Source organism: Centropristis striata, chromosome 11 (genome assembly GCF_030273125.1).
Source record: "Centropristis striata isolate RG_2023a ecotype Rhode Island chromosome 11, C.striata_1.0, whole genome shotgun sequence".
In the NCBI taxonomy this organism is placed as follows: domain Eukaryota; kingdom Metazoa; phylum Chordata; class Actinopteri; order Perciformes; family Serranidae; genus Centropristis; species Centropristis striata.
The window spans coordinates 32,085,160-32,112,544 of record NC_081527.1 but is presented as its reverse complement, the minus strand read 5'-3'; the positions used below and the strand labels follow the sequence as shown (position 1 = coordinate 32,112,544).

Genomic DNA, 27,385 nt, shown 5'->3' with positions numbered 1-27,385 from the left:
TTGGCAACGTTAACATATGGCAATGAATCCTAACACAAATTAGATACACTGATGTTCCAGACCTTTGATTGAAAAAGTGTTTTCTAACTCAACCCCCTTGAATACCCCTGGTATCAGAGATGATTCTCACTTTTACAGCTGATTGTAAGAGGTATTTCAAATGTTCAATTTACCAAAGTCATTTTGCCAGTGGGCAAAATGTTTCATGAGTCCCCAGCAAGAGGATTTTATCTCTGACACTGTGAAACATGTGAAAAGAAATGTATCCTCATGCAATTGCTTTTTTTCCCTGGTGTACCTAGCTCAAACCTAACCATGACTTTTGTTTACAGTTACAACTCTACCCGTTACAATAAGACCTGAAGAGTGAAGAAGTTTCACTTATTGTTTTTTGCTGAATTTTGCATACAATTGAATCTACAGTTTATCTTGCACAAGTCCTTTTACCCTGATTTTTTGAAAGCTTGCAAGTTTCTTGTCAATACATGAAACTGAAAATATGAAGTGGCTACCAGCAAAGAGATCATAAACCAACAACCAAAAGCCTCAAATGAACTGCCACAGAGAACTAATACAAGATGTACACTCCCAGGTGATTGAAAAGGCTAAAAATGGCAGGAACAAACCAGGAGACAAATTGAGAAATGAGGTTGGCATGGAGTGGGAAATTAGTGTGTGGATGGACTGGGAAATTCTGAGAAAATGGGCCAAACGGCTCTGTAACACTTGGGAGCCATCAGTCAAGCTGACACATGAATGCTGTGTAATATGGGCAGAAATTCTTATAATATTTATTCAAAAGGACTTTCTCACACAGCCATGTCAGCTACTGTATAGTGCCCCCCTTTCTCCACTGGAATTCATGCTAAGCTGTTTTAGTATGTGCTGTATCGGGTTCAAGCGCACACACATCCACTCACACGGAGTTAATCTGCCAAGCTGGATCTCTGGCAGAGGACACGCAGATAATCACTCACAGCCAAAATACACACTGAGCTAAGAGTGCCATCAAAATATGCTGTCTGTGGAGGAGTGGCATTTTTTGGGGTCATCAGCCATAAATCCAGAAAAAGAGCAGTCTTTCCTCTATATTCAGCAGACTGTTTGTACTGTAGAGCGAGGAGTGTGCAGAAACACAGCTCAGTAATGCAGTGTTTACTTTACAATCACCATAAATAAACTCTGTGGAAGCACTTCTTCAAAAGGCCCTAACACAATTTCTTTACTTATTATGAGCATTAAGTGTGAAGAGAAAAAAAAACACTCTTGTCTTGCACCAATTACACAGTTTCACACAAGCCCAAGGCAAATTGATAATCCAATTAGTCCTATTCCCTCTCTGCACACCCTCAATCACCACCTGTGAATGTTGCTCAAACTCGTCGAGTGATGACTGATTGTCTGACACCTTGGTGATTTTCTTTTACTCTTGGGTTACATAACAGCATCCTGACCACAACTCCTCTGAAACTTCAATCCCACAGTTACACCTCGTCCCGTCCTTTTTAAGCACAATGACTCACTCTCCCCGTTTCGTCTCCACACCCATTTAAAGGCAGCAGCTCACCTTCGTTCTGCTCAAACTCGTCCAGCACCTTGTCCAGGTTGAAGGCCTCGGCCTGGAAGTAATTCTCCATGGGTCAGGAAGCTCCACCCTGCCGACGGCTGTGTGAACCTAGAAAACAAAGAGCATGTCCTTTTACAAAGTCTATTCATAGTTCCACACTGTATGCAGATGTCCCCCCTCGACCTGTATCACATCTCCTCTTTCATATCACACTTTAAATATGATTTGTTTAAGTAGAAACGTTCCCTGCAGCTCTTTTCACTCTTACTTCTCATTTACCTCCCATGCAGTCCTCTCTTTTGTGTTCGCTCTGCGGTAAGAGATAATAAGAGATATATGGGTATGGTCAAAAACTGCTTTTTTGATCAAGAACGTTATGAAGTGAATATGAGCTGGACAGTAACAAGGTGAATTTATCAAATTATCTACGTACTCAGGAAAGGGAATTTCTTGAGGTGCATCTCAAGCCTTCTACAAAATGCAAGGGTTCATCCTTAATAAAATAGATTCTGTCATGAAAAATGTGTTGCAGCAACTTACTTTCACTCTCGATAAAAGGGAAAATTTGCCATCTTACATGGGGAAGTCCCATCAGTGTGGATTCATTTAAGCAATAAATTCCTCAGTGTGTGTGAAAGCTGCAAAATCTGTTTTTCTTCGTGCATCCAGCGCTGTCATTTGATGCAACAGTGATGTATGTAGAGGACTACAGGGCTATAAACACAATGTCATTTTTGCTATAAAAATGCTCTAGACCACCTAAATTACAGCACATGATTAAATAGTTTGGCAACCTTTCATAGTAGTATGTTACTTTTCTGAATATCCCATACTTATTTAACTTGGTTTTAGGAAATGCTTAGGAAAAGAGTATGTATAATAATGCATCATTTTGTAGACATTAACATCAGGTCTACAGAGTGCTGTGTTAGTAATTATTGCCTGGAGGAGGTTAGTTAGCATCAAGCTGAAACATCAAATGTTAGGAAATTATTCATTCGTTTCTTTAAATGTTTCACTCCAGTGTAAATCCTGTTTGCATTAATATAGCCAGAAATAATGCCCCTCTCCCCGTCAGTCCTCACCTGCACAGAGGTCCTCCTCAGCAGTCCCAGGTGGTGGTTTTTCTCAGCGGGTTTCCCTCTCACTTTTCACTTCACCCAGTCTGGCAAGCGCCCAGCGCCCACACCTTAGACATGGAAGGAAACACCATTGAGGAAAAGAGCAAGAGCTGCTTCACAACCTGTGTGGAAAAGCATGCTGATAGTTTTACTACAAGGTGGCACAATGAGTACGGTTACGTTTCCTACATGATTACAGTTTATCCAACCTAGCATGAGCATACCTTAATCAACTTATTCAAATCACCTGAACTCTCTTCACTCTTTGATCACTCGTTGATTTGTTTTAACATTAGCTGTGCTTAGTTGGTTGGAACAAAAACCTGCCCATAGTATTTCACTTTGTGAGTGAAATGTGGACATATTCAACATATACATTTTAATTGGCAAGTCCCACTTTGGTTAAGGGTAAGGCTGGCATTTATTTAAAAATAAATTAGATAGAGAGATAGATAAATAAAGTAAACACTGCCTTTAAAACAAAAGACAAGGTCAAAGATCACAATTAATGTAGAAAAAATGGCATAAAATTCATCAGCAATTATCATTATAACCAACTAATTGTTTTAAACATTTTTACAAGAAAAAATGTCCCAAATATTTCCAGCTTCATAAATGTAAGGATTTTATGTTTCTACTTCATCATATGATAGTAAACTAAATATCTTTTGGATTTTTGACCGTTAGTTAGATTAAACGATTTAAAGATTTCACGTTGAGCTCTAGGAAGTAGTGATGGTCATTGTTACAATATGGTTATGCTATATCTAAAATTATCACTTTCTGTCGATACTGACAGGAACTGTTAGTTTCAGCACTATTTTCAAGCACCTGATGCACATTTATATTGAAATAAAGAAAAGAATCGCATCATGTTCATGACTCTCTTCTCCCATCACGCTGCTGATGAATCAGAACAAAATCTTAGATAAGTGTAGGACACGAACAGCACCATGCTTCAATTGATAATACAGTACAACTGGCTTATCATGTGTACTGCACATTATCATACATAGTGAGCAATTACCCATCCACGCTCGACAAGGCAATCAGAGTCATGAATGGAAAACAGCTGAAGCCTGAATCACTGCACAGTAAACCTGCCCAGTCTGTCCTTGCTGATGAGGAGACCTTGGAGTGAGGATGTGATGGTGTGTGTGTGTGTGTGTGTGTGTGTGTGTGTGTGTGTGTGTGTAGCTGCAAATGAGTAACAGCCAGGCTGAACTTGAGGGTCATTCTCATAAGGACAGAAGCGACCAGGGATTACACCAGAGACCAGATATTCCGCAGAGCGAAGGCTTTGGAGAAAGGAGCAGAGTCAACACATTTTCCGCTTAGTTTAAGGTGCAAGCATGGGCACGATGTCAGCACAAAACCATGAAGGTACAGGACAGGAAGCTACACATGTAGCGTGTGCTGTGGGTCAAACCATTTATGCCACACCAGGAACGAGGCTGAAGGATGCGATCAGAGCCAAAAATACAAAAAACATTCTTCCTACAGTCTTCTTTAAATGAATCTACAAAATAAATAGTCCATCAGTGAATGAAGCAAAGTAACTGTGCTTTAATTAGAGCTTGTTACAAACCTTTAGGCAGGCGCAGTCCAGATGGAGTGTGATGACTCAGATTAGGCACAACACACACCGTGACGTGACGTCAACGCACAATCAATACAAGAATTAACCCGAATAAATTTAAACTGACATTTCAGTCTTAAAGTATTTCATACGAGCACCTTTTGTTATTATATTCTACAGCAGGAAACAGCATATTTTAACCTATAATCATTGACTGAAACCTTTGTATACATGTGGGAAACTCCTACACAAGATTACAATTGTGATCTTACTTTCTAATTTTGGAATTGTTTTTTTTTCTAATGTTCACAATTTAAAACATCCCAGTCCGTAAAGTTTGAGGTCACTCAACTCACTCATCATTTTTGCATTTTAAAAAGAAGGTCATTACCTGAGAGTAATAAAGGTGTGATAAAAGATGGATGATTTAAAATTCTATAGCTGTGACCTAACCAGTTCTAACTGACATCACTATTGTTAACTCAACAAAAAGAAAAATTGGTTTCTGACTCTACAAATCTTAAATTTATTTTTCCTGTAAAGTACATCAAAAACTTCACAGACATACTTCGGCTTTTATAACAAAAACTGAAGCAAAGACTATGAGATGATGCAGTTGGGGTCAAGTAAATTACCTTCACATCACTGAATGGGAGCAACATCTACGTGCCAACCTCCGCACCTTTTAGTTCAGCAGAGGGTTCCCTCGACTGAATGAAAGACTTCTGAAATGGTCTTTGCACCATCAGAGCCCGAAAAGCTCCAGTGACTGCACACATGAACACACACAAATACGTGTGAACTAACACACACAGACACACCTCCATGAGGACAGGAGCCCGTCCCTGATTAAGATTTAATTACCCTGCAGAGGCATTGAATAATGCATCTTTAGTTGAAGTGCGTGAGGAGTTGTATTTTTAGACATGTAAACTTGGGGAGATGCTTTAAAAGGAGACATATGTGCATGAGAGTGTGTCAGTCAGAGAGGACTAAAAGGAAAATGGTCAGGCAGATACACAATCTTGATAAAATGTTGTCCATGAACATGCTCCAACTCCTCAACTAATGATTCAAAAACTATAACTTGCAGTGTGGCTTGAAGTAAAGCATGAATATCAAGATTATGCAAGACAGTGGAGCTCATCAAACAGTTAAACTAATTGACCTATAAGCTATTTCGTTGACTAAACGAATGTCCACCACAGTTTAACAGAGTCCATAATATTGCCTTGAAATAGCTTCGGAATCGGTCAAAGTTTTCACATATTTATAATGTGAAACATTATGATACAAGTAGTTGTGAAACTGTAAAAGTTTAATATTTTTAGCCATGCTAGTAGCATGTAGGGGAGAGAATTTTTGTTTGATCTAGACTAAAATATGTCAACAACTACCAGACGGATTGCCATGTAATTTGGTACACACATCGACATCCTCCAGAAGTTCATTTTGTCACAATTTTGGTGATTCTCAAGACTTTTCATCTTGTGCAATGGTCTCAAACTGATGCATGAAAGGGCTGGTGTGGCTGCAGGTTTTTGTTTCAACAAAGTTTATGTTGATTATCTAATTCAGCCAAGCATCATTTTGGTAGTTTCTCTTTCTACAATGCCATAACAATGCTTTCTTAAACAACAATTACATGCACAGCTTACAATTTTTTTCACTTCCCTTTAATTTGATGATTACTTTGTCAATTAAGCGATTGTTTGGTGTTTAAAATGTCACAAAATAGTAAAATGTCACATGTTCCCAGTGTTCATTATCCATCTTCAAATTACTTCTTTTGTCCGACCCAATATTCCAAAACTCAAAGATGTTTATTTTAAAATGGTATTACGTACAGAAACATTGTAAATGCTCACACTAGAGCAGCTGGATCCAGAGAATGTTTGGTGTTTTAACTTGACTGATAATCAAAGTCAATCAATTATGAAATGTGGCCTTTTTATGTCAATATAATGATATTAAAAAACATATATGAAAAGGGGAAGAAGACTGACTAAAAATCAGACCAGGGTCTCTATTCTATTTTTAAATCAAGCAAACTGCATTTGATCCCCATTCACTACAGCCATGCTGCAGCCTCCAGTTTAAGCCAGACATGCTAATAATGAAATGGCCTTACAGACTACTAACACGATAAACCATGCCTGACTGGACATCCTGGCATGGCAGCGAAATTAAATAAGACAAGGGCATAAACAGCGAGGAGGCTTGGACAAACGAGAATGCTACAACAGTTCATTAAGTCCTCGCTGTCAGAACAAGACTCTGCTTCCTGCCGTTGTTTCCTGTGAGGGAGCTGCATTCACTTCCTCACATATCAGGAGGAATTTCCTTAAAATTACTTACATCTACCTTTTGGTTACACAGGAATTTACTTCACTTTGGATCTGGTTTAGTTGAATAATACTTCCCTATTTATAAGATTTTCCTTCAAGAATATTTTTTTGTGGTTTCTCGTTTCCTTTGATTGCCAATCGTTATCTTCTGAGATCCACTTCCTGCATGACAATGGTGTTTTCAATAAATAAACACATTATGGCTGTAGGCCCTTTTCACAGTATATAATTTAATATGTCACAGCAAGAAAAAAAAAATACCCCCAACGAGAACGGGCGTAAACCCCGAAATTTCATCCTCAAATACAGCAAAATTCTGAGAGTGTTCTAAGATTTCTTCTTTGAATAAAGAATATATCAATACAATGTGCATTAATTCCTCCTGGTGGTTATATTTACCACAGGTATAAAACGTGCAATAACTACCATGGGGGAAAAAAGCTCATTCAGAAATTTTTGTTTTTTTTAATTCCAGAGTCTCTCAAAGATTAGGCTTGACATCCATCTTTTCATTTTAAAAATCCACACGTCTGCATTCACTACAAACACTGAATATCATACCACATATGATAAAATATTCTGAATTTTTCTTAGCTGAGGAAAATGGATCACGTGTTATGACATGAAGATGTGGTTCAGTCCTATTTTGGACTACTGGTTGAATAAAAACTACCAACTATGACAATTCCCACTTCTTTCTAACAATTTATAGACAAAATGATTAAATTAGAAAAAAATCAATTAAAAAAACATCCTGAGTTTAAGCCTTATGCCTAAAACTGCTGTATGATTCACTGGGAGTTTTTGATTAGGGGAAATCCATTATTTGTAAGTTCTCCTGAAGAAAGCAAGGATGACTGTCATCTCCAAGAAACCAACCTCTCAACAAACTTTCTGCCTCTACTCTTCCTTTTTTTGTCTGGTGCAGACTTCCCAGGACTGCAAGTTCACATCCTGACAAATAGCGTTTTTATATCCATAGCCGACACAGGCGTGCTCCAGACGCAGTCTACTCAGGGTGAACACAGGAAACCTCAAATGATCACTTCCTCTCTTTAAGAATGGACTGACATCACTTTCTAACAACATGATCGCATGACTGAGTGACACATTATTATGCAATGTTGAACGCCCTGGCTGGGAGTACACTGGGAGTTGTCCTACCTTCTCATTTTTTGAATTGCAATTCCTGAGAACTGCTAGATATTTATGAAATAAGAGCAAAAAACACAGATGATAAACACGCCACAAGTTTGTCTCCTCCAAAAGGTCACACTCTCCTCTGTAATAAGAAAAAAAAGATAATTTCTTTGACAAGAGAGGTTGAAATGGTAAATCAGTTGAGATTTAAAGACGGTAAAAGTAAAGAGAGTAGCTGTCCTCCTGTTACAAAGAGCTGCTCTGCTTCACAGCAAGTGTCAAAAGCTATTATGATCCTCTTTTTTCCCTTATGTTTTGATCTACATTTAACCACCACAAGACAGAAAAAACTGCAAGAGGAGACAGGCTGCTGGGCTGCCATCAGGGAGAGACTTGTAATACTTTCTGAAAGCGTACAGTAACCTACATCTGGGAAGTCTCTGCTCACACATGAGACCCGGTCTTTGCATGGGGAGCCTGTTGGATCAGACTTCTCAATCAACCCCCTTGGGTTTTAATAATGCTTAAGGATGTAGCAAGATAAAGTTAAAAATCGGATGTCCTGTGTATGTTGCACATGCAGCATGGAGAGAAAAGGCTGGAGAGATGCCAAAAAAATGATGGGTGTTGTAAAGTCGAAGGCTTTCCAGTGTAAAAATAAAACAACAACAAAAAATCTGCTTTGATATTATCTGATCTCATCTGGCTTTCTCTTCAGTGACAAATTCATTTTTAAATTCCTCACTGGTGATGTCTATTCAAGGTGGCACTGGGATGGGCCCCTCTTCTTCTTCATGAATCCACCTCCACAGCTTGACTAAAGGCCCTGAGAGCACATGATGAGGTAAATACAAAAGACATGGCACCAACAAACCTCACCAGAACCAACTCTCAAGAGTAAAATAGATGACCATTAGCTTACAATATGCAACCATAAAGTGGCAGTGTGTGGCTGTGTCTGCTGCCTACAGGCCAAACACAGCCTCAGATGGTAAATATTATTCACAGGTAGACTGGGTAAACACATGAGGAACTCCTCTGTGTTATTAAACGTGGTGGGTTATGACTGAACGGCTGCAAAATCCCAACAGTTTGTGGGTTTTGTTTGCACCAAAAACTTGGATAGTTAGTTGTATTAGCTGGGCTGCTAGCTGGATTCAACGTCCACACCAAAAAAGGCCACGAGTAAGTTTCCAAAATAGTTATCACCAAGCCGACTGAACAAGATGGCAGAAATGTTAAATTCAGACACCAAATAAGAGCAGTGTCTAGCAGCAGGGTGTAGCAGGGATGAAGCTGCTGTTAGCTCCAGCGGTAGAGCGGCTCGTCGTGCGCCCAGTGACCGAGCGACGTGCTGCTTTGACGGACACTCAGCCGCCGCTGCCTCGGTGGGCTCTGTGGCTAACGGACAGTTTTAACGGTCATTTTAGAGGCTAACGGACAGTTCTAACGGTCATTTAGAAGCTGCTCAGGTTAACTGAACACATTACTCACAGTCACTTCAAACTGTATTTCACGTCGTCACACTGCTACGTTAAGCAACGTTAACGTGTTGTGTAATTGAAGATAAAATAGTGTTACCGTAACACCACCTTTCTCACCGTTTAGCTAGCTAAACATACCATAAAACACCACAATCCACACTGACTTCGGCTTAGTTCATATAACACTTGTCGTTGCAATGGCGGGTTGCAACAACAGACCTGGGAAATGTCATGAAAACAATGTCAGTTACTCACCGGAGGAATCCTCATCTCTACGTAGAGCCCTGCGGAGCCCCTCCGTCACTAACCGGCATACCTAATCGCCTTTGAAGGCTATTTTTGAGTATCCTGGTGTGGACCCTCCGCTGCCTGCCTTAGCGTTAACTCAAACAGCGCCAGGCGGAAAGTACAGTCTGTAGTCTACCGTAGTTGTGCGACAGCACTCAAGGATCCTCCCCCAAGGTTTAATATCTGGAAAAATAAGGAGCAACGTCAAGAGATCCTCAATGGAGATCCACTACTTCCGGTTATCTATCTCAAAATAAAACTCCTACTTAAAAAATGTGTAGCTACAATAAGTGTTTAACCAGTAGAGTAGTCCTTCACTTAAGTAAAAGTACTAATACAACACTGTGAAAATACTCAACTACAGCCAAATCTACGTAGGGTATAAAAAGTCAACATACTAATTGTAAAATGGTCTCTGTCAGCATATTACTATTATACAGTATATGATATATTTTCCTATGATTTCTATTGTATTTTACCTTAGCTGTGCAGAATTATGTTTGTGCAGTTTGACACTAAAAGGTTGTTTTTACTTTCATCCATTTGTACGGAAGTTTCTTATGCTTGCTTTAAATGTATTTTTATGATGCCTATAAGGTTTAAGGGGGTTCCATTTAAGGAGGCTTACTCTGCCTACTGCTACAACAGAGGGGTAGGAATAAATGTAATTTAAAATACATTTTATTACATGTAATAATCGATCAAAAATAAGAAATCTAAACTTTAACTGAGCATTTTCAGGGGGAAAAAATATAGATAAAACAAGTGTAATGAAGGCAGAGTACTTTTATATGTTGTAAACACAACCTTTCCGGTACATACTTGTAATTACAAATGTATCAAAAATAAAAGCAGTAATTATGTATCACGACAGATTGGCCCCTCTCATTGTTATATTATGTATTTAATTATCGGATTTATATTACCGGTACATATTGTGTTTAGTCTTAATTTTGAATACATACCATGCAATCATCCTGATTAAAACAGATTCCCCTGTTTACTTTTGCACCCTAATCTCAATTTTCTTTTAAGTGTTTTTCCGGGCTCTTAATTTTTAGGGGTTAACACACCATTTCCGGTTCTGACCCAGCTGTCACTGTGTAACTTCACGCAGCTCTGAAGAGGTTCAGCTCCATCCAGCTCCTCCACTCTGGTCCAGCCGCAGCGGCAGAAGCAGCAGCAGCAGGAGGGACATTTTGGCTCAAACCGGGCTGAAGGTGGTGCGGTGAGCCCCGGGGCGGGTCCGCTGCTCCGTCTCCCCCTCACGGCACGACACACCAGAGCCAAAATGGCAAATCCATCCCCGGTAACCTTGTCAGACCTCTCCCGCTGTGCAGAGACTGACAGCAGCGGCTCATTGATCAGCACGATGCAGCAGAGCAGCGTCAGAGGTGATCAATGAAACGGATGTGACACTGTTGGCGGGGGCGTAGTGATGTGTAAAAGTCTTTAACCCCTACTTATTTACACACACAGTAAGTTTTAAAAACAAATTACAATGATTAAAAACAGGGCCATCAATAACCGCTATTTTCATCATTATTTTTTATTTCATTGTAAATATTGAAATATATGTATATACAAAATTCAATTAAACAACAGCAAATACTTAAAATTGATAGTAAAATATATTTGTTAAAATTATTTATTTAAAAAAAGCCCCTTTTTGAATGGATACATTAAGTTCTACTCAAGTCACAATTATTCATTTGATAGAATTTTTTTTCAGATAATTGATAGTTGAAAATGTCAGAAAAAGCCTCTCAAATATGGAGATTTCCTGCTTTCTATGTTTTATATCATATAAAACTGAATGTATTTGGCTTTTGAAATGACAGACATTTTACTAAACTATTAATCGAGAAGATACTTGCAGCCTCATATCGGTAATAATATACAACTAAAAATATATAATGTATAATACTTACAGGGGCAAGTCTGCATGTATGTTATTTTGGTGAAATAAATTTACTTAAGATGTTACATTTCTACGACTTGCCTTTACACTTTTGTATAGTATACATTTCCCTTGCTAGTTTTCAGTGGTTTATCACTATTGTTATGAATATGTACTTAAATGGTAAGCACTCTGTAATTTTATCCATGAATTATGCTAAATAATTTTTCTTGTTCTCCTTGTACTTGAACATCTCAACAATTCTCCCTCCATGACTCTTGTAGTCAGCTATAGGAACACAACCAGTGCAAATGTATCAAAACAATGCAAAATTTAAATGGTTGCATAGTTTTAACCAAATAGTTTACTTTTACAATGTAACTGAGCTTGCTTGTATGTACTAAATTTACCCCCCAGATTATTGTGTTGCATAACAGCTCAGATATTTATGAACTCAAGGAAGTTCAAAGGAAGAGGCTGTCTGTGGGGCTACTGTTTATCCTGATAACTAAACAAGTATCAGTTACAAATACTCAATACATATTTTCTTAAAAAGCCTCAACCCCAACTTCAAATGGTTTAAATCAATCGTAACATTAAGGTTATGAGTGTTCTTTAAATAAATCTGAAAAGTAATAAAGAGACGCATGAATAGCCCAAAAATGTTTTATTAAATTCATAATCATCGCTATAATGTAAAGTGAAGTCTTCATTCACTTTAATTGTAATTTAATAAACAATCTCTTAAATACTAGCCATGTTTAACCATGTAGAAAGCTTATCTGTAAAGTATATGGAGTCCTTTGTGGTGCTGAGAGTCGTGAAGATCCTCGTTTCTCTGCGTGTCCACAATACCACAGCCTACTGAAATCAAAACCTACTCTATCTGCATGTTGTTGTTGTTGTTGTTGTTGCAGGCTAAACCGAAGTGGTTCACGTCTTCGGAGATGATGATGCGTCGCACCTTTAACAACCGTTTCCCCACAAGAGGAAAATGCCCTCAGTGAGTCCGTAAGAGGTAAAAAAACAAAACGGTTGACGGAGGAAAAAAACATTTCATCAGTTTGCTTCATTCTTTGAGGCTTCATCAAAGTTCTCCACAAGATCTGCAAGACAGGAAACAGCAAAGAGTGTCAGGATTTTGCAGCATTTAGGACAGTGAGTGATTTAATCCCGAATTTATGCAGCAAAAGCATTGATATAAAGCGTGCAAAATCTAAAATCTTATTTATTTGGTTGACAAAGAGGAAACAAATGTAGTGCATTGTTTTGAGAACAAACCCTTAATAATATCGATAAAAACTGGTATTTAAATAAGAAAAGGCACAGTTTTAGCATAATCCTGAACAGAATTGAAAACTTAAATTCTCTGTCAATTAAAACAATAAGTATATGCATCTATACCTGGTACGTCGTCATCCTCTTCTTCTGCAATTTCCTCCTTGACTGCTTTCATGTCCATTGCTGCAAAAATATACATTTTTAAAAATGAGTGAATCAAAAGTTTAGCTGAAAATTATGTGATCATTACTGCAGATTTATGTTTCCTCTGGCATTCACAAATGTTCGTGTTGTGGCTGCATTTTCCTGATGCCAAAATTGTCCCAACATCTAAAAATGTTAATCCTTTCATAATCCTACGGCTGTAGTATCTGGTATCATATGAATCTAGAAGATCTAAGGAATCTATTGGTACCAACCATGGCACAATGTCTTATCAAGAAGAGGGTGACATAATGCTCCAAAGTTCTGCTAAATATTGCTTTCTGAACTATTTTCAAAACAAAAATACTTGCTATTCAACTGCTTTTCATACTTAATAACAGCATGGGTTTTTCTACGATGTTCCTGAAGGTCTTGGTGTCATAATGCGGTATATTTTTTAACCATTTTTATCAATTCTGAAGCGTCTAAAGCTGGATTAGCTGAGCACCAAATCTCTGTAACAAATGGCATCAACCTGCAACAATTTATGGTGAATAAATGAGCATTGAAACAGACATCATTATGTTCTGAGTCATCTCAAATTAATCTTCATTCTTCTTTTCTCTTCAGTTTTTGTCACTGCCATAACCACTTTCTTTAGGTCCCATTTACAGATTTAATCTTTACTGCTTCTGCAGTGATTCTTAACAAACAAAACTGTCTCATAAATCTGCCTAAGTACCCTGATGTGTTTAAGGAAGCATATATTTACACTGTGTTTTCTGTTTTAAACAAGTTCTAACAGTGACGAGCTGTCTTTAATGTGTGGGCCATTTATTTGTCAGCAATTTGTTAACATGGAAACCTGAACTCTGGTCCTCTCACTCCAGCACCTTCTCCTTCTCCTCAAGTCATAAAATCTGATGACTTTTCTGAAACCTCTAAAACTTTTAAAAATATAACATGACCACAGAGAACCCCGAGTGTGTGACTGTGCCCATTTAGGCATTTGTGTGTGTGTGTGTGTGTGTGTGTGTGTGTGTACTCACATTGCCGTGGGAACTGCTCAGCCAGCTTGCGCAGGCTGCTGAGGCTGTCGGCTCCCAGCTGGCTCAGGATGCCTGGCAGCATCTCTGTCAGCTGCTTGGTTTCAGCGTGGCCCGTGATGGCGAAGGTGTTGGCAGACAGAGACGCCTGCACTTTGGGGTTGTTGAAGTGGATCACTGTCCCGTCATCTTTTATCATGTTCACCTGAGGAAAAAAAACAAAGTCAGACCTAGATCCTTTCAAAATAGTAGGTCAGCAGTACTTTATGTAAATTAACTTTAGTGGCTTTAGGTATGAAAGGTGGTGCACTGAGTTAGATCAAATAATCAACTGAAAAATTGTTCATTTGACATGGAAAACGCAGCTCGGCACCATCAAACCTCTCAATGCCTCCCTCAGAGTGTCAGACACCCTGAGTCAACTGGCCGCTGGACTTATTTCACCCGTCAGCAGCTACAGCCATATAATCATAACTTTATTTACAATAATTAATCTGTGCAATCGGGACTTTATATAGAAATCGTGTCCAACAATACAATTTGTCGCTTACACTGTTGTTACATACATACATACCTGTATATATCTCGGTTTACTTAATTTTTTACTTAATTAATTTCTATATTTGTATTTGTATGTTTCTCTATTTACTTCAGGCTATTGTGGAATATTTAGCATAGCTTGCTTTTTTATCTTTATAATATATATACAGACTTACCTATTTCTATCTCTTATATAGCAGAAACTCTAACAAAGGCACTTTCCCCCAAGGGTTCAATAAAGTATTTCTGGTTCTGAGTTTTAACAGCAAAAAAAGTTACTACTACCTACTATTCATACATTATTATTTTTAAATTGAAGATATTGCACATATTAGAGAAAGGTGACATTGCTCTTCCTCCACCTTATTCTCTTACTGTCATTATCCAAACCATTAGTGACTTGTACTCATTTAGACAGACATGAACAGTAACAGACAGATGGACAGATAAATGCATAAAAAGCTAGTCAGACAGACAAATGATTAGACATACAGACAGGTCAACAGTCCAGCTGCTGGAGTAAAAGATGGGCAGAGTCTAACAGAGATTAATGAATTTGGAGGCGGATTATTTATTTACTTTTATATTCAAATCTGTCCCAAAAAAAAAAGCAAACACAAAACTGCCTAAATGGCTCTACAGCCTACGGTCCTCTCCATACTCAGACTCTTGGATGTCTGTTATGTGTCTTGGATGAGCTCTTCGTCTGATTAACATTGAGTATCTTCAAGATTTTAATAATTCACAGTAAAATAAAAAAGGCAAACTGAGCCACAACATGAATGAGATTAAATTAATTGTGTGCATCAGGTTAGTGTCTTATCCTCAAGTTTTATGTGCTATTTGGTACATCTGAAACACTTTGTGAGAGCAAGCTGGATAAAAGCCCTCTAAAAATAAACTACAAGAAATGATGGGAGAGCGCTTTGGTTAGGATCTCCCTGCCTTTTAAGTTTCCTTATCAGGACTTGGATTAAAAAAAAAAAAACAGAGCAGCTACAGCACAATGCTGACATCAGTTTTCCTTTGATAGCTCACCTCTTCTATCCCTGCAATGTTGTTCACTGCCAGTTTCTTCAATGAGCCCTGGAGTTTCTTGTCATCAGCTGTTGCTGTTTTGTGAACAACCTTTTTCTTCCTGCGGGCAGTTCCCTGTGAAAAGAACAGGTGTGAATGAAAAAAAAAGATTAGATAACTATAATCACCAAAATGTCAAATAGTTTAATAATAAAAAAATGGGACAATTTTATATTCTATCTTGGAAACATTCCATACTTATTTATATATAACATCAGTAGTAAAGCAGTTTCAAACAAGACTAATGTTTTTTTGAAAGCTAGGAATTCGACTTGAACATGCTTGAACATGACGTAGTGCACTTCTTACAATAAAGTGTTTTCACTGATTTTTACATTTGAACAACTTCTAATGGCGTCAGTAATTTATTTTAGGACCTTGATGACTGCAATTAAAAAAACAGTAAAGGAAGCAAGACTAAGATCTGACAGTAATTAAACAAAAAGTCTTTGTTCCTGATGCACTACTAAGCTAAATACTGGCCACAAAAACAGAGAACTGACTCCCAAAAGTCCAAGCAACACTGCTTTGTTAAAGAACAGAACAGTCTTTATTATGGTGACATGATTAGAAATAACTCTCGAAAACTGTGGGGCCATTTGCAGCAAAGGAGAGTGCTCCATCTTTAATTTACTTATATACTTGGTTTTTGGCATTTCCAATCATTCTACTTAATTCCCACTGGTATGAGCTTTTTTTAATAGCTACCAAAAACCATTTTAAATAAAAGGAGGTCCATAACTTTTCATTTTATTTTGCCCAAGTGGCAACAAAGTGTTGTACATTATATATTTTAATTGATGAACACTAACGATCAACTATTTATGACTGAAAAGGAAAGTTTTTTGTTTTTTCAGCGTAAAAGTGATCAGAAGTGTGTAGAATGTTCTTCTGGTAAAATACATACATACGTTAAATCTACTTTGAATTTGAGAATGTGGTGCAATCTGAAAAAAGGCAAAAGGCCTCTGTCACAGCAAAAATAACAAATAACGCCACCTAGTGTGTGACTAAAGACCTCACAATGCATTTGAACAAAGCCACAGAGGCCATAGAGGAAGGGGCCAATGCTGCTTCCCCCCATATAAAGGAATTGCTGAGGTCAGGAGGAAAGACCTAGCAGGTGCTGAATGCCATAGCACTCCTTAAAATGAGCAACAACTGAGTCAACAAGAGGACGAATCTGAAAGCCATGACTGAGATTTCAATACTTGGCATTTAAGAGTTTAAATAGCATGCCCATAAATACAATAAAAATTAAAAAAAAAAAAAAAGAATCGTAGACTTCACCTTTCCACCTATCCGCACTTGTGCCTGGAGTTTGGCAAGCTTCTCTTGATTCATAGTGTTCTGTTTGTGAATAAAAAAACAACTTTAACATTATGTTCCCATGCTTTTCACATCAGAGAAATCGACACATACAGCTATATTAGTGGCTGTTACTGTATACAGTTTTGCACGGTTCAGAAAAAAACCAATGAGCAGTTGAGGGAAGCACATGTGATTACTTGTTGAAGTGTAATGGATACAGCATGAGTAAGCCAAGCAGAGGTGCAATAATCCTCATTTCCACACATTAGCACTGAGCTAGCAGACTGGAACTAATTACGACGACACTTATATTAAAGACACACTCACTGGGATTAACCAACATATATTGAACTGGAAAAATAAAAGTATCTGGAGCTATTTTTTTAAAGTGACAGTTCAGTCTAACATAACTGTAGCTAGTTCGGTGGCTAACTAGCTAATAGCTAGGAGGCTAATTTAGCTAGCGTTAATATTAGCATGGTGGCTAAAGAAGATAAACGCCGTGGCTTTTTCTTTCTGGCAAGGCAAACAGCTAACGTCAACTTCAAATCTACTGATAAAACAAACTGGCTTAGATGTAACCACAAATGAAATATAAAAATATATATTTTACCTTTTAAAATTAATTGACAGTCCGTTGAACTGTTCACGCTACTAATGAAGGCTGGAGCAGTGCGGCTTGAACCCGCGTCAAGGCAGCGGCAATAAAAAGGACTTCCTCCTAATATTTTCACAATAAAATGGTGAACCGCGTAACAGCGCCATGGCGGTATTATGAAACATTCACGAACAGTACATTTCTATATGTGAAAATAATAATAATGTATATTTCAGGTTTTTCTAATGTATTAACAATGTTATTTATGCTCAAAAGTATTTTGTTTCGTTGTTATGGTTCCTCTTATTATATTACACTTTGAAAAGTTGTGTAATGCAAAGAATATTATCATTCATTTTTGATGTGATAATAACAGTAAAGGTACAATCTTTAATCTTTTCTAGTTCAAGCCTAATTAGGGACATTCATGGGAGAAATTTTTTTATTCAACCCAATTTGTAAGTTGTTATTTTAATCAAAATTTACCATTATTTTGAGTCTCTTAAATTTTAAATAAATAAGAAACACATGTCAGTAGCATAAAGTTTCATCAGAAATAGTTATATATATATATATATATATATATATATATATATATATATAACTATTTTATTTTTCTTTCTTTCTTAAATAAACAAGTAGGCCTATGTGTATACATTCGTTCAACTAAATAAAAAAAGAACATAATAATAGTAAAGGGGGGAAATATTTGAGTGGGTGATTTAGTATGAAAAATCCCTCAGTATACATATCTTTTGGTTTAAAATTTTTAGCGGCTTTTAAACTATTGTTTTGTAACTTATTTCCGGTGTTGTTCTAATATTTCGCTGTTTAACTTGACCAGCTGAAGTTGCAGGCAGGAGCACGCGGTTGTGTGGATGTGACGTCACGTGAACACGGAAAATGAGTCACTGCTGACCAATAGGAAGAGGAGGCCCTCACGAGTTTATTGGGAGAGGCTTTTATTGTGAAATGCAGCGGTTGAACGTCCGGGTCCCCGGTTCACGAGCAGTCAGTCACTGCCATTAGCTTGTAGCCGTGAGTTGTAAAGAGGAAAAAACAAGGCCAGTCAAAATGCAAACGTCTCTAGTTAACATCGTTTTATTCTCATCTCTGCAGGTTCTGTTGTCTTTGTCGTGCTTTCAAGATGTTGTCGAGGCAGCCAGCGGGAGAGGTGAGTTTATATTTGTTTAGTTAATGTACAAACTGGAGCGAGAATGAGCCTGATATCTGGGCATTGATAGGAGAGCTAGCTGTCTTTGTATGGACATCCTGGACCACAAAGTCTGTGTCCTGGACAGGTACTTTAATTAAGGTGTGCACATCAACTCGATCATTTCCAGTTTTTCAGGACAGGCTTGTTTTACTGCATTACAAACACCACTCTGCAGACAAAGTATTTCCTTTCATATAATTTTTATGTTAGCGGTAAATTCTGTTGAGATCAGACCAATTTTATTAAGGATTTTTAAATGACAAAGATATGCAGTTTTCCTAATGCAATATACACACAATCATTATTTTGCAAAGAAGTACATGTTATTTCTTAAAATGCATACCAGTTTGATTTATATTCCCAGGGGTGCATTGGGGGGAGGGGGGGCGATTAAAGGGACAGTTCAGAAATCATGACCCTGTTACTCAAGACAATCCATGAGGAACTAGTTCCTCGCTAGTATAATCTCTAGAAATATGAATATGAACGGAAAACAACTGTATTAAAGGGTGTGTCACTCTGCAAGGAAAGTAAAATGTGTTAAAATCTGAATGAGATCTGGTTCGGATGGAGTATGAAAAGCTAATCCAACCCCACAGACAATAAGTTATGATGAACAAAAGTTTAACTTTACTTGTTTTCTTGCGACTGATATCAGACAATATTAAATAGGTTTCAATTGAAAAATTATGTTGCACTTTATTCCAATGTGGTGTTCCTACTCTTTTACAGCACCAGAGTTCAATTGCTAAAAAGTTCCGGTGCAGTAATTATACATAATAAAATTGTCTTTGTGTTTTCTATAATAGCAAAAGGATCACAAGAGATAATGCAGTAGTGCAAGATGATACCTGTGTAACTAGAAGAGGAGAATATACACTGTGATAAAGTAACATGTTTTTAGATTTTTATTTTTTTATTTTAAATTTTAGCTGACTAAATTTTAAAATTTTGCTGACATACATGCTGAAAATGTCCCTATGCCATTTAATTTTCCTTCAGGTTTGGAAACAACTGTCCAACATTATGACTTTGCATCAGTCTTTCTTAATTCTAATGACTCAGAATAATGATCTTGTTTCGCTAGTTACGTTGATGTCTGTACAGTGACTGAACTGCATAAAAACCTTGCATCCTGATATTGTACATAAATTCCAACAACAAAAAAGAAATGCTTGGCTATGTGTTTTTAATTAATAAATGTATGTTTTTATACAGAAATACTACTTTCACATACTAAAATTAGAAGTCTTCATACGAGGAAATGTTACCTAAGATAAAAGCCACGTGCTGTGCAGCTGCATGTAAATAGACCTTTGCTTTAGTGACACAAGAGGAGGCATCAAAATATAATCTGTTGCTGTATTGATCACTAAAATCTGTAAGTAGTTCCAGGTGACAGAGCAGATTTCAAATTTCTCTGCAGCTTCATATTAAATTACCACCATTTAATTGTTTCCTCACACTCCTTTGTGTTCGTTCTGTATTTAGGGCAGACCCACCCTTGTTGTAGAAATATAATGCCAGCTAAACAATGCTGGTGTGCTCATTAACATGTTTTTACCTTGCAGGCTTTGGAGATAACATTCACTGGAGGACTCTCGATGACGGAAAGAAAGAAGCCGAGGCCAGGTGAGCTCACACTGAGAGCTGAAACTCTGCTGAGCCGCCTTTTGTACAACCATTAGCCCCAAGGCCTTAAACAAGATATTAAAGAAATCCCCCACACTTCTACTTTTACTCTAATAACTGGAGCAAACTGATATCAGTAGCTTAACTCAATGTGTTATTCAAAAATGAGTTGTATATTTTTATTTACCACAGTTGCAGGCTTGAGAAACTAAAGTTGGCTCCTTTTCAGTATTCGGTTTTGGTGGTGACGTGTTTTTATGTATTTGCATTGCCAGCGGACTGCCAATCATGCTTATCATCCACAAGAGCTGGTGTGGAGCCTGCAAAGGTAAAGCTATGTTCTCTCCCTTTCACAATAAAAGCCTCAGGTTAGGTCATGTCATATTTTTAGTTCTGGACACCTACCAGTATGTCTAAAGTGACAGAAGTCCCTTAAATATTGTGAAAAGTGATATTTACATGTTTTTTAGTTGTCGGTGCTACATAAATACTGTGAAAGTATCACAGAACTCAATCTATGAAGAAATGCACACAGCCCATACACAGAAACTGTTTCTATAAATGAGACGTCAAAACTTAGGAAGGTTGTAAGTTTGTTTTAAAATATGCACATTCACTGAAGAATTTTTGGTAACGCTTTATAATAAGGTCCTTAATAACCATTCATTAACAAGTAATAAGGCATTGTTCTCGCTTTCGATCCGGTAGTTGCAAAAAGCATAGTTAACTTATAGTTAACTTATAATAGATGAGCAATAAAGTATATTTTAATATCAATAAGCAAACAAAATAAGATTAATAAAGGCATGGCAAAGACATAATGGGTGGGTCATGGGTGTTTGTAATGCTATTATGAACAATTATAAGATACTCATGAGGCTTTTATTAATGTTCTAAAGCATTTGCAAACTGTTAACAAGTTTCTTACTAGTGCTTATAAATCTCTTATAGTCTGCTATTAACTGTATTATAATGCCATTATTAACACTTATATAAGCTTATAAACACACAATGTTAATAAGCATCTTGTAAGGACTTACAAGGGCCTTATTACTTGTTAATTAATGGTTATTACAAGGACCTTAATATTAAGCGTTACCGAATTTTTTAACTAGTTAACCTTTTTTTGTGTGCAAAAACTATACCAGACACAAACATTTTTTAAAAACAAAAAACAAACTGAGTATTATTATAGGTCATAAAACATTCCCGGAGCTGATCTCTGATATATCTTTAAAAATGTACTAATTACTCCCGATGTTTCAGACGAGACGCGGCCTGTTATAAAATGCTGCTGGTAATCTTGAATTTGTACAAATTAATACATGGATATTATCTTTACACTGAATTTGAAAAGTCCCATATTGCGACGCAGGTCTAGATGCTATTTAACTTCTGTGAAAATATCAAAATGCTCAATCTGAGAAATAAACACAGCCTGTATTCAGAAACCGTCCCTTTTAAGCTTTTTAAACCCTTTAATGTTATTGGGTCACAAATATATTCTTTCAAGATAGAAAGTGCTTAGGCTTTTTCATTAGGGGTCAAAGTGGTACGACCAAACATTGCAAAACACTTCTATAAAAGTCAAAACTGGTGTGTTGAAGTCTGTTTCTGCTTTTTTAATACAGGGGGTTTATGTACATATTGCTGCTGACTAGGTAACACTTCTGAGACCACCACGAAACAAGAGAAAAACATACCTCAAAACCTGTTTTCCTCTGTTTTAAAGAAACATGTTGTTCAACCAGGACAGTGTAGCAAAACATTGCAGACGGTTTTCAGAATAAAAGGTATATTCAGACGGACAGGATGAGAAAAATAATGTTTTTTTAATGTAAAAATGACACAGTCAACTAAATAATTCCCCCATTTGGTGCCAATAAAGCAGTTCAGAGGACATGTGGTTGGCAAAAACATGGGAGAAAGTTGTCTTGGGGCATTCATTTACACTTGTACACTTAGTAAAATCATCAGACAAAAGGACAGTAATGACCACAGTCATTTTTCACAGCAGAAAATTTGACTTGTCATTGCAGAAAAAAAGCACAAGTGTCACTAATGGCACGAATGATGTCTCTGTTCTGCTCAAGTGTCCCAGTGAGAGGGACAGTCAGCCAGCATGCACAGTACCAGAACCCTGAAACTGAAGCAGCTAAACTGTTTATTTTCAATGTTAATTTTATCATACAGTGACAGGTGAAAATCCCTTTTCTTGACTTTGAGATGAGCTCGAGGGGTTGCTTGGACTGTGTAACCAATCAGGAGCAAGATATCTGCTCATCTACTACCATTTTTTAAATTATCATATCATAAATTAGGTTCAGTTTCACATTTTAAAAAAGCAGAATTTATGATTAACCAGAGTTACTTTTAATTATAAAACAGCACAACATTACTGGGTTAAAAAACAAGTTTCATAATTAGTTGACTGTTTGCATCCACTTTTAAATGTGAGACACATGAGCCGACGGTCTATTTAGACAGAAAACAAACCATATTTCACTGTATGCAGATGAATAAACATTAGAAAACCTGTCCTGCAAGCTCAGCCAAATCACCATCTGTACTGTGGGCAAACAGGAAAGGATTATTAAAGCTGTTTTTTGTTTTTATGGCAATACAAGATACAGATTAATTGTGTTTTTTGTTGCTTTTGCATCAGCACTGAAGCCCAAATTCGCTGATTCAAAGGAAATCTCTGAACTTGCACACAACTTTGTTATGATCAACCTGGAGGTAAGGACTTGTCGAGAGGTATTTTCTGTATATCATGAGGTGGTGGTTTGTTTCCAGGCTTGATTGATGACTTATCTCCCATTTGCACAGGATGAGGAGGAGCCAAAGGATGAAACCTTCAGCCCTGATGGTGGATACATTCCTCGGATTCTTTTCCTTGGTACGGAGGGGGTTGAGTCATAAAGTGTAAACACGTTGTGGGATTCCTTCGGGGAGACTGATAGCACAGTTTCTCTTCCTGAAAAACACAGTGTCTGATACTGTTTAGTAGGCTGGATTAAAGTTTGATTAGCACATAAAAGCAAAGTACCTACAGGAATTGGTAAATTAACTACAGTGCATATGGGACAACACAGACTAATATAAAGAAACAGGCATATATCAAATGTTTCCAGGTGTTTCACAGAGAAATAAATAGCAGCTTTTCATTAGTCCAATCAAATGTTGACTATCTCTACCTAAGTGGTTTAACCCATTGACGCCTAAAACTTCCTGTAAAACCTCTGGGGGATTTTAAAATCAGCCCCTAAAACCTGAAGTTTTTCTGGAAATTCAACAGAAGTGTCAACGCTTCTATTAAATAATAGATTTTTCAGCCTCTGTAGCAGATGTAAATTAAATTCAAAAAGTTTGAGAGCTTATACATATACTACAAAACGACGTAAACGCTTTCCAGGCCTCAATGGGTTAAGATATCACCTGTATGTGGTGTTAAACACTAGTAGTGGGGGAAAAATCGATACAGCATAGTATTGTTATATTTTCCGTGGCAATATTGTATCGTTTTATGGCTGTCAGCTATCAATATTTAGCATTTCCAACGGCCCGTCAGCTGGCCGTCAGTATTTTCACTGTTTTTGTTTTTCCGGAGGCCGTAACAGGCTCACTTTTAAGAATAGAGTGGTATCATATGAAACTAGAAGATCTATCGAGGCACCAAGTGTATCGTGTCAGGAAGTTGTCGAAATAAAGCTGCAAAGTTTGGCTTTTTTAATATTTTGTTCAAAAAAAATTCAGAGCAGTGAAGCTTAAAGTTGTGGAAAATTTGATAAAATGCTGCAGTTGTTGTCGTCCATACATGTTTGATATCAGTGCAGTTCAGTTTGACTGAATACTTTGTTGGTCAGTCTGTGGGTTTGACTCTCATTGTGGAGAAATAAAAAGACTGAAGTGAGATGAATAGACTGAGAATTTTTCTCTTATTTGACAAAACAATTCTTGATTGAATTTAATTTTGTGGACACAACATGCAGTTAAACAGTTAAATCGTAATATATTCTATTGCAATACTTTCCATATCGCAAAATGCTTAAAATCACAATAATATGATATTGAGATCTTGACTCAAGTTTCGGGATAAAATCGTATCGTGGGGCCTCTGCTGATTCACACCTATTAAACACAACTGTGTAAAGGTTAAAGGAATGATTCAGAGGAGTCTCTACCCAACTGTGTACATTATTAATGTTAAAATGAACAGTTACAATATATTATTTTAAAGCTTTTATCCATTCATTAATAGACAGAAAAAGAATCTGCAACAGTCGTTTAATAATACCAAAGTGTTCCAGATTCTCAAATGTAAATATTTGCTGGTTTTCTTAGTCTTCCAAAAAAAAAAAATACATTTTTATTTAATTGCATTTTTAACTGCTGGTTGGAGAAAATCAATTTTAGTCTTTTCAATAATTTTCTGACATTTTGTTTTGCAAATAATCAAGAAAGGCATGAAAACAATGGCAAGTTGTATTTTGTTTGGACTTTAACTTTCTTACCCCCCTCACAGATCCCAGCGGTAAAGTCCATCCTGAAATCACCAACAAGAATGGGAATCCAAACTACAAGTACTTCTACAGCAGCGCAGAACAAGGTAAGCATCCAGATTATTATTTATTTACCTGTGGAAAATATTCTGTTACAGTGGGATGTAGCTGCTGGCTCTTCAGAAATGATAGCTTGGATTAAAGGGATGGTTTGGAGGTGGGGCTGTATGATACAGGTACATATCCATAGTCAGTGTGTTCCCAACAGGAGGTGGTGGTTTGGAGAAGCAGGCAGGAGATATTTTAGCTACCTAACAAAAGACACCCAGTTTAAATGTTTGGTATTTATATTTTCACCGCTTTCCCTTGCTGCTAGACAGCCCTGTTCAAGTTTAAACAAGGGGAACCGTAGCAGTTATCTGCTTTCTTGAGAGCTACCAGACTCTATTGATAAAACCAGTAAATTTACCTCCCAGAACACAGGATTAACTGGTCTACCACTGCCTGGATCGGTTTATTGTTTTGGGTTGTTGTGACTTTAGGGCTGGGCGATATATTGAAATAAAAAATATCAATATATTTTTAGATGTGATATGGAATTAGACCATATCACATATATCGATATAGAGATATATATATATTTTTTCTTTTTTTATATATATAAATGCTGCCCTTACTAGGGTTTGTCATATTTAGTTCTTTTGTAATGTTTGTTATTCTTTTCTCATATAAATAAATGTATTTCAGATTGGCCTATTTTATTTCATAGGATATTTTTATTGAAGTTTTTTTATTTAGTTTAAATGTGCACTTAATGGTACTCCTTTTGTTATACAGTTTTTATGTTCACTTAAATAAACGGTTTCAATAAAACTGCTTGTGACATGTCATATTTTGCTTTAACTTTGACTGAACATTTGCTCTCATTTTGCGATAAAAATATCAGGATATATATCGTATATCTATAATCAGCCTAAATATATCAGGATATGACTTTTGGTCCATGTCGCCCAGCCCTATGTGACTTAAAGGTTTACTTCGGATTCAACAAAGTCACACAATAACACAAACAAACTAACCAATCGAGGGAGAGATAAAGCAACAACTCCTGTGTTCTGTGAGGTAAAATTACTGTTTTTGTCAATAGAGTCTGGTGGCTGTCAAGAAAGCAGATAACTGCTCCAGTTCCCCGTTAGAAAGGGCTGTCTGACGGCAAGGTGAATGAAAACATTTTAAATATAGTGTACAAATCATCTGGTGGCTAAACATTGCTTAGCTTCCTTGTCCGTACTTCTGTCTGAATATGGAGTGCCTCATACACTCCCACTTCAATACATCTAAATTATACATCTGAACTTTCCCTTTGAAAGAGACTGACATTTCTAGGCCGATTCTGAGGTTGATAATCATGGTGTGTATTTCCTGCTCAGTTGTGTCCGGTATGAAGGAGGCGCAGGAGAAGCTGACAGGTGACGCCTTCAAGCAGGGCCACACCGGAGACGAGCTGTGAGGAGGCGGAGGCGGGCATCAGGCTGTAAGGGCTACACTTCCTATACCTGAGCCTGACATTCAGACAGTAACTATACTTTACACAGTGGGTTTCCAGCTCACTGAACCAAACCAAGCCAACCATTAAAATCGGTGCTTGAGTATTTCTTTCTGTCCTGTACGGTTTTTCCAACACTCGTTTTCCTGTCATCACCATCGTCTCAGTTTTTAAAACATGTATATTTGTAATCTACTGTTAATTAAATGCCATGTACTGTACTTACTGTCTGTAGAGGATATAACCAACTCAAGCTAGCCAAGTTAACTATTATTAACCCTCATTTCATACACTGTTGTTGGATGGAAACTCCACATCTAGAAAAATGCCACGTTTGAAGTGAACTGCCTTGTTTGTCACAAGACAACCATGAAGTATAATTCCTTTTTGGTTTCCACTATTACCTTGTAGACGACTTTGTAATTCAGTTTAACCAGTAGAGTTATGTTTTTTTCACCCAACAGCAATGACAGTTCTTCATATTAGTCGAGATAAGTATTTTAACACCTGTGATGTGCTTCCAAAGATCCTCTACAGTACGTTTATTATATCTGTGACAATATTTGCCATGCACTGCAACATGGGCTCTGTACTTCTGATTTCTATTACACACACACACATAATATTAATTATTCATTTGAACCTGCCAAATTATGTATACTTATTTAGCTGTATTCACATGATTGTTCTTTTCCTGTCTGTTTTGCTGCTCGTGAAGTGATACCACACATCTTTTTTTTGGGCCTCGTTAAACTCTTTGAATGAGGGATGAAAACATTGGTTATGTGTTTTGATGTATTTTATACATGTACACAGCCAAGTGTGCAAATAAAGTTTGTTGTACTGAGTCGTTTGTGGGCTGAATGCATTCATGATGTGCTTCAAGGTCAAAACAGATAGTTGATAATTTTTATCATAGTCTAAAATCTACATTAGAGCCCGACAGATATTGGTTGACCAATATAACAAGGCATATTGATAAATATCAGTAATGGCATATGTTGTCTGACAAACCTTTTTTTTTAAATAATACATAATGCAGAAAACAATACTTTGTGTTAGCTA

General features: G+C 37.1%; 3 protein-coding genes across 4 annotated transcripts in view; 1 reads left to right on the top strand and 2 right to left on the bottom strand.

The window, feature by feature from the left end:
* Positions 1–9,756, bottom strand: part of zfyve9a (zinc finger, FYVE domain containing 9a) — a 31,967-nt gene extending 22,211 nt beyond the window's left edge. For both annotated transcript variants that reach the window (XM_059345398.1, XM_059345399.1), the window contains exons 1-3: positions 9,495–9,756; positions 2,653–2,756; positions 1,568–1,675 (exon numbers count right to left, since the gene is read on the bottom strand). In XM_059345398.1, the coding sequence (XP_059201381.1) occupies positions 1,568–1,637 (70 nt within the window). In that variant the 5' untranslated portion in view covers positions 1,638–1,675; positions 2,653–2,756; positions 9,495–9,756. The remainder of the gene's footprint in view (positions 1–1,567; positions 1,676–2,652; positions 2,757–9,494) is intronic.
* A 2,352-nt stretch (positions 9,757–12,108) lies between these two features.
* Positions 12,109–17,565, bottom strand: LOC131981137 (transcription factor BTF3 homolog 4-like). Its single transcript, XM_059345441.1, has 6 exons — positions 17,440–17,565; positions 16,806–16,865; positions 15,477–15,590; positions 13,902–14,103; positions 12,832–12,891; positions 12,109–12,533 (listed from the first exon to the last, which is right to left on the bottom strand). Exons 2-6 carry the CDS (start codon positions 16,857–16,859, stop codon positions 12,487–12,489), a joined length of 477 nt encoding a protein of 158 aa, XP_059201424.1. The 5' UTR covers positions 16,860–16,865; positions 17,440–17,565; the 3' UTR covers positions 12,109–12,486.
* An 871-nt stretch (positions 17,566–18,436) lies between these two features.
* txndc12 (thioredoxin domain containing 12 (endoplasmic reticulum)) lies at positions 18,437–27,167 on the top strand. Its single transcript, XM_059344746.1, has 7 exons — positions 18,437–18,598; positions 20,212–20,272; positions 20,548–20,600; positions 22,938–23,011; positions 23,102–23,171; positions 24,798–24,881; positions 26,205–27,167. The coding sequence occupies exons 1-7, from the start codon at positions 18,499–18,501 to the stop codon at positions 26,282–26,284; spliced, it is 522 nt and encodes a 173-aa protein (XP_059200729.1). The 5' UTR covers positions 18,437–18,498; the 3' UTR covers positions 26,285–27,167.
* The last annotated feature ends 218 nt before the right edge of the window (positions 27,168–27,385 follow it).

Coding starts and splice junctions, on each gene's coding strand:
- LOC131981137 (XM_059345441.1), bottom strand. CDS start 16,859: ATGAATCAAGAGAAGCTTGCCAAACTCCAGGCACAAGTGCGGATAGGT. Junction 14,104..15,476: donor ACATTGCAGGGATAGAAGAG/GTGAGCTATCAA, acceptor TTTTTTCCTCAG/GTGAACATGATAAAAGATGA. Junction 12,534..12,831: donor AGAGGATGACGACGTACCAG/GTATAGATGCAT, acceptor CCTGTCTTGCAG/ATCTTGTGGAGAACTTTGAT.
- txndc12 (XM_059344746.1), top strand. CDS start 18,499: ATGCAAACGTCTCTAGTTAACATCGTTTTATTCTCATCTCTGCAGGTT. Junction 20,273..20,547: donor AAGAAAGAAGCCGAGGCCAG/GTGAGCTCACAC, acceptor TTGCATTGCCAG/CGGACTGCCAATCATGCTTA. Junction 24,882..26,204: donor CTACAGCAGCGCAGAACAAG/GTAAGCATCCAG, acceptor TTTCCTGCTCAG/TTGTGTCCGGTATGAAGGAG.